The 7,328-nt window shown below is 44.8% G+C and overlaps 1 protein-coding gene across 1 annotated transcript; it reads left to right on the top strand.

Moving 5' to 3' along the window:
* Positions 1–356: 356 nt before the first annotated feature.
* On the top strand, positions 357–1,457 carry LOC104275294 (urotensin-2 receptor-like). Its single transcript, XM_009871218.1, has one exon. It carries the CDS (start codon positions 357–359, stop codon positions 1,455–1,457), a length of 1,101 nt encoding a protein of 366 aa, XP_009869520.1.
* The last annotated feature ends 5,871 nt before the right edge of the window (positions 1,458–7,328 follow it).

Genomic DNA, 7,328 nt, shown 5'->3' with positions numbered 1-7,328 from the left:
CTGTAACGACAGCATGAACCTTGCAAATGAGCGGCCTCAGCGCAGAAGAGCTTTGGTACTTGCAGACAGTGCAGTATGTACCTAGGGACAGGTAACTCCTAAATGATAATTTGTGTTGCTCTGGCAGATTTCTGATATGTTGATTTCTGATGTCTTTTCTCTAGTGGAGAATGCAGATCTTCCTTGGATGAGAAGTTGCTAAGAAATGGTTCATCATCTCCCAGGAGTCCCGTTTCTCAAAGCAGAAAGAACAGATCTTCAGACCCCTGTGGCATGAGCAAAGCTTTTGGAATTTAAAGGCCAGGAGAATGTCCCTACCTGACGAGCTGGAGAGCCACTTTTCCGCAACCCCCTACATGGTGACAGACACAAGCGAGGGCAGCCTGTTCAGAATTCGAGCCAACGCTTCCACCAATGCCACCGGGGATGGCATGTCAGCCACGGGTTCCATGGAGGACATGATCGCCATCTGCACCATTGGGACAATCCTCTCCCTCATGTGTGTGATTGGAGTGACAGGCAACGTCTACACCTTGCTAGTGATGTGCCATTACTTGCGATCATCTGCTTCCATGTATATTTACATCATCAACCTTGCGCTGGCAGACCTGCTCTACCTTCTCACCATCCCCTTCATCGTTGGGACCTACTTCATTCAGAAATGGTACTTTGGGGACATCGGCTGTCGCATCCTATTCAGTCTGGATTTCCTCACTATGCACGCCAGCATCTTCACCCTCACAGTCATGAGTACGGAGCGCTACTTCGCGGTGCTGAAGCCCCTGGACACTGTGAAGAGGTCCAAGAGTTACCGAAAGGCCATTGCCGTTGTGATCTGGCTGGTGTCACTTCTGCTCACTCTCCCAATGCTCATCATGATCCAGCTAGTGCAAAGGGACAACAAAAGCATCTGCCTGCCCACTTGGAGCAAGCTGTCCTACAAAGTCTATCTCACCATCCTTTTTGGTACCAGCATCGTGGGTCCAGGGGTAATCATTGGCTACCTTTACATCCGATTAGCTAAGATTTACTGGGTGTCACAAACGGCATCCTTCAAGCAGACCAAGCGGCTGCCGAATCAGAAGGTGCTCTACTTAATCTTCACAATAGTGCTGGTGTTCTGGGCTTGCTTCTTGCCTTTCTGGATATGGCAGCTCCTCTTCCAATATTATGAATCCTTCACTTTATCTCCCAAGGTGATGAAGAACATTAATTATCTGACAACCTGTCTGACCTACAGCAACAGCTGTATCAACCCCTTCCTCTACACCCTGCTCACCAAAAACTACAGGGAGTACCTGAAGAACAGACAGCGGTCCCTTAGCAGCACCAGTGGGTACTTCCAAAGGAGGAATCGGTTTCAGAGGATTTCAGGGAGATCCCTGTCCACCAGCAGCCAGCACTGCACAGAGACATATGTCCTTGCTCACGCTCCTTTGGGAAACAGCAGTGCCTGAAGGTAAAATACATCTCCAAGAACAATCAGTATTGCCTTCAACGTCGCTTTGATTTAAAATGTCCATTGTAAAGGCAGAGCCTTAGCAGATCCATAACATGCACACATTTAGTCCAGAGGCTGTACCGTATGTCTGTTCTCATTTTCTCCAGTGACACTGATTCGATGCTAGCAGCATTCAGCTGAACATTCATCTAAATAGCCTTTTGCTTTTCTTCTTCATATTTTACTGTGTATGTCTCCTCAAGTAGCCATCAATAATGAAAGCCTATAACAGGGCAACGTTTTTTAATAGTACCAGCTGTCTCACAGAGTTAAAAATTATATTATCCCATGAATTGCTGTAGTTTGCTCTTTCTTTTCTTTAGCAGTAATGCTAAATTTGTAGTTGTATAAGGACTAAAAACGACAAAATAAAGACAAAGCAGTTGATGTTCATGACATGCAATCCAGTTTGAATTTGGGGTGAGTCTGGACAAGTTAATGAGGCATATCCAGGAGCATCTGCCCTGATTTTAGGTGTATTCACATTTATTCTACAGTCATGTCTATGAATGGGCTTGATTCTCCATTCACACGGGTGCCTCTAGTGGAGTTACACCGTGGTTCATGTTATCAGGACAAGCATCCTGTGACAGCGTCACAGTCAGGCAATATCTCCCAGTGCGCTCATCCCAAACACATGAGCGCTCACATGAGGGAGCATCATCTTCTCGGGACAAGTGTCTGTCCTCCTCCAGGGAGGAACTGGGAGCCTCTAATTCTGTTATTCTCAGGTCATCCATCCACAAACTGCAACATCCAGCCTGAGGGACTAGACCTACATCACAAAGTCCAGGAGAAAAGGACAGGGGGAGAGGAGAGGGGCGAGGAGATGTGATCTGCAATGGGCAAAGCTAGGCTGTCTGAAGTACCTGATATTCTCAAGTATAAAAGTGCTGATTCTCTATTAGCGAGATCACTCGTTCCCTCCACAGGAGATGACTTTGCTTTATTGCTACAAAAAGTGGATATAGTCCTGCCTACACCAAGAACACTTTGCCTGTCCTGGCTTTCACTGATAATAAAACACCATTAGTATAAATATTTCCTGCACGATGTCTGGTGCTTTTCCAGTGAGTCTAAAAGAGCCTTCCCTGGGATGCAGCCAACATCCGTACAGGAGTCCTCTGCTTGCATTAGCCCCGTTACCTCATTAGCAAGGATATAATGATGCAATGCCAACACAGCTCCAGCCAGGTTACAGAATTAGAAGCAACTTAATGCTTAGGAATAAATTCAGAACTGCAGTGTGATACACCACACAGCAATGATCTCCGCTTGCTTATACGGGAACTGCATTTATATTTTAACTGTCTGTTCCCCTTTAAGACACTTGAATGGTCATTGCTCACAGGGACGGGGAGAGCTCAGCGTCCAGCCTCCCTGGGTGACACGCTTGGAAAAGAAATTGCCTCTTTCATGCACGGGCTCGAAGTTGTTGTTTATGTGTGATCTGGTTTGAGAGCACCAGCACAAAAGTTTTCAGGGGCTGCCTGGAACATGTGGCAACTACACTGGGGCAAGGGGGGCAGCTCTCAAACCAGGACAGTGGGGAAGGTTGCACATGTCATGACAAAAGACTACAGTGCAGTTTTAACGTTGAACTGTTGCAGAAACTGGAAGCCCTTCACTTTTTGTTCACAACCATCCCCAAGCACATCATTTGCTGTGGTCCTGCAGGGACGCTGACCAACAAGTCCTGCTTCAGGATTAGTCCCTTCCTGATTTCAGAGGAGGAGAAATACCGTTATATTTAACTATTTCCTGACAATACTTGTTAGTTTCAGACCCTCCTCAAGCTGGAGACATACTAGTTAAAATGTAATCATTCACCCCAGTGTAAGGAAGAGGGAGCCCATGGATGGGAGGTGAAGAGCCTTGCTATATTCATGAACCCTTTTCCCACTTACATAGTCAGGTGTTTATCATGGGTCAGAATATAAAGTTTGTCCTCCTTTTTTTGGAAATTACAACTTTAACTTCTCTGAAATAGCCAGGCAAGCTCAAGTCAAGCTCAGGACAAGCAGTTCCTATGGTTGTGAAGAAAAGCTACTGCAGGTTGAGCCTTTAGAAAACACAGTGTATGTCTGCTAAAATCAGATAGGCAGGATGAGAGGGTGTTTTGCATCCAGGCTTTACACACTTAGATGGATGGTGCAGAAGAGTTACCAAAAAGCAGAGAGGCAGATCTGTCTCCAGAGCTAATCAGTCTAACCCTTTTGTGCCCAGTGGTACTGCCCTGATTAACTTCTCCAAGCCCACCACAACCAATGCATCTCACAAAAAAACATTCGCAAAAAGCCTGCCATGGCTCTGTAGGTGCAACAAGCACCCTAAAAGCAGCATGAGGAATGTGCTGTGGAAGAGAGGCCATGTCGGAAGTCCTGCTGTGCCCTGGGCTCAACACCAGACATGGTGGTTCTCCGTCTCGCCAGGAGGGCAGCCAGCCTCAGCCCTGGGCTCTGCAGTCCTGGTTCTTGTTTGAAGCTTATGCTGTGATCTCAGCAGGGTCTCACAGTGTGTTTGTTAAATCAACACAACAAACCCCAAAGAAAGGAAGACACCTGCAAGTTAGGGAATGGTTGCAGGTAATGTTTCCATCAATACTGGGTCACCTTTGAATGATGTTTCATTCAAGCCTTTCAATTTCCACCCCAGACTGGGGTTTCTTTGCTCCTTCAAATACTCACATTCATCATCACTCCACACAGGCAAACAATCATAGAATCATAGAATCACAGAATCATAGAATCACAGAATGGCCTAGGCCGGAAGGGACCTTAGAGATCATTTTAATCCAGCCTCCCTGTCACCAGGGGCGCCACAATAAGGCAATATTATTCAAGTCTACCAGGTAATATTTAAGTTTACCAGGTAAAAACAAGGCTCTGAGCAGCTTACGAGGAGCACGTGCCCCATCTCCTTGTCCTCAACTAACTTTAAAGGGCATCAGCCACACTCAGGTATGAAACATCAGACAGCTGTCCTCTTCCTCAAACCAAACGGCTACTCGACTCTGAGAGCCTGATGAATATAAATGGGGGAGCAGGAGCAGTCAGTGAGGTCTGAAGAAGGAGCTGCCTCTTCCAAGTCATAGATTAATTGCTTGGTTAATGAGAGCTATAAAATAATTATTTGCGCACTATTTATTCCTCCTTGCAGAAACCTATCATCAGTCAAAGATCCAAGAGCTGATTTTTGCACAAACAAAACCTGAAATCAGTGTGAAAGAGAAGTGTGTGTGCATGCCTCAGACCATGTCCCTATATCTGCACCCTGTCTGATAGCTCTTTTTTAATTTTGTGGGGTGGGACCGGAGATCTTCCATCAGGCTGAAGTCTTAAATTCCCGTGTCTCCAGGGCATCTGGTGCCCCACAGACTGGATTTCATCAGCTGAACACTAGGTAGCAGAAATCAAAACTCCAATTTTCTGCTAATTTAAGCTAGGGAGCATTTAGAAATGTCTCAAGACTCAAAGAAAGTGTAGATGCAAATACACCATGGCCAGGTGTCCAAAAAAGGCCAGGGTAGAGCTGCTAGCCCCTGCACTGCTCCTGCCAGCTAGGAAAGGCCAGGTACCCACTCTGGCGGCTGAAACAGGCAGAGAACTACAGCTGGGGCCAGGCAACATTCTCAGTTGGATAGTGACTCTGCCAGAAAAGGGTGACGTGTGCTTACCCAAATCATTTGCAAATCCACCCTGAAATTTAAGAATCCTTCTGGAAATTCTTTTTTTTTTTTTTTTTTTTTTTTCCCCAAATACTGAATTGTCTCATTTCAGCCTTTAGGAGGCAAAACAACACAATTTCTCACTTCGAGATGAAGTTTTATTCATCTGTTTTCTTAGACTTATTTTAAAAATCCTCTGTCCATTTTTTTCAAACCACAGGACTTTAACAAAAAGTTCCACAGTCCAAGTAGTAAAAGCAGAGAGGTGCTGCTCACCACGCTGTGAATCCCTCTGTCCACAGCCTGCTAGAGCAGCACACTTTCAGACTGGCTTTTGGGGGGGTTTTAGGGGGAGGATTTGGTGGTGGTTTTTTTTTGGCTTCTTCTCTAAATGCATGATCAAATCCTGAGACCCTCACTCAGCCATTACTTCTTCTAAAGATCCAACTCCAGCTGCCTCCAGTGCAAGAGTGAAGAATTCATTGAAAGAAAATCATCAGACCCTCTCTTGTATTTGTCGAGCTTTACTTTAAAGTGACACCTGGACATGCTGAATATTGTCCTGTGAACACACGGATCCAGGCCAGCTCTGCGTGGGGGTCTATGCCATCTCTTTATTGCATGAGCTGCCATATCCCAGAAGAAAAAAAGTCAGTTCTTAAATCATTCGGATCACTTTTGCATCTCCAAATTCAATATTTCAACTGCAAGTCTTGGTTACATTTGATTTGCAGTTCGGGCTATTGATTTAGGCACACCAGAAATGTGGTGGAATAAAGATAATCAAGGAGGCAGTGTCGTAGCAGGGAACAAATTATGCTGCAACAATATAGAGACATATATGAAACTGGGTTGGAAAAGGAGAGGGCAGAGCAGAAGCAGGCAGTTTGCTGCTGATTCCCCGTTTTTCAGTGTAGTAAAACTGAAAGCTAACTGCAAACATCACGGGGGAAAAAAAAAAATTCACATTGATGAGCAAGTGCCAAGCAGCAGATAAATCACTGATGAGATTAACAAGCGCACACATACGAGGAGGAATAATCTTAGTTTTACATACCCAGAGATGGACTCTTTGCTAACTTTTATTACTCAGAAAAGAGACCTTGGAACTATAACAAGTCACCAGCTTCACACTCAGCAGCAATGTACGAAGCAGACATACCAGTTCTGCATAAAGGCATCAAGAGCAAAACCACTTCAGCCCAGTCCAGTCACTTCTGGTTTAAAATTTTCCTGATTTTATCACTTCCTGTGTTACTGAAGTACATCATCAGAGACTCGCATGCTATGGCCAAAGCTACTTCACTACTGTGTACCTCAAGCAGCTACCAACCAAATACACTACAGGTCAGAATGGTGCAGGATAAAGCATATAAATCTAATGTGAGCACATAAATCTAACATCCCCCAAGTCTTCCCAGGCGGTTTTAAGGCCAGACTGCAGCAGTTAGCCAAATCCTGTAGGTGCTGTAAACATTTTAAGAGAAAGTTTAACTTGTTTTTATTCCACTTTCCCAGGAACAAACATCTCATCAATGTAGTTAGAGATCAGGGAGTCCACCAGCCACAAAAGTCAGAGTTTTATAGGCTCACTGAAGCCTTGTTACTAAATCTAGTCTTCCCAAATGTTTATCACCTGGAACACCATCTGTCTGAGAGGAGAGCTTATGTTTTTGCCACGAGAGAAAGTGAAAAAATCATAAATGTAATTTCAAAGACTTGAGCATGCATAATTTTAACTGTGATTAGATTTAATTACATGTCAAGTAGCTGCTATTACTAGTTGAAAGCTGTCTAGGAAAACAATAAAATAACACAATAAGCACGAATACATTAAAAAAAATAATCAGTGAAATAACCTGCCTCAATGACAGAGCGAAACACCCACTGACAAAAGACCAGAGAGAGAGGATTCGCCACAGCAACCCTGACTGTAACTATGGTCCTGGCTGATTCTGGCGTCACCCACTTCACTCAGCCATTCTGCAGCTCCCAGAACCACGTTCATTCATTGGCACCAACTGCAGTTCCAGCTACAAAACATCCAAGACCTGTTTTTTTCAGACATGCCAAAGCACAAGTGGCGCATCCACCGACAAACAGATCCTCAAAGTAAAGTAATCCTTGTGGGAAAGGCGAATGCCAGCACCGAAGTATGAG

The sequence above is a fragment of the Apaloderma vittatum genome, unplaced genomic scaffold (genome assembly GCF_000703405.1).
Source record: "Apaloderma vittatum isolate BGI_N311 unplaced genomic scaffold, ASM70340v1 scaffold4256, whole genome shotgun sequence".
Lineage (NCBI taxonomy): Eukaryota > Metazoa > Chordata > Aves > Trogoniformes > Trogonidae > Apaloderma > Apaloderma vittatum.
Note: the sequence above shows the minus strand (reverse complement) of the source record. Positions and strands in the feature narration are given on the sequence as shown.

Excerpts from the sequence above, each read along its gene's own strand:
- LOC104275294 (XM_009871218.1), top strand. The coding sequence starts at position 357 with ATGGTGACAGACACAAGCGAGGGCAGCCTGTTCAGAATTCGAGCCAAC.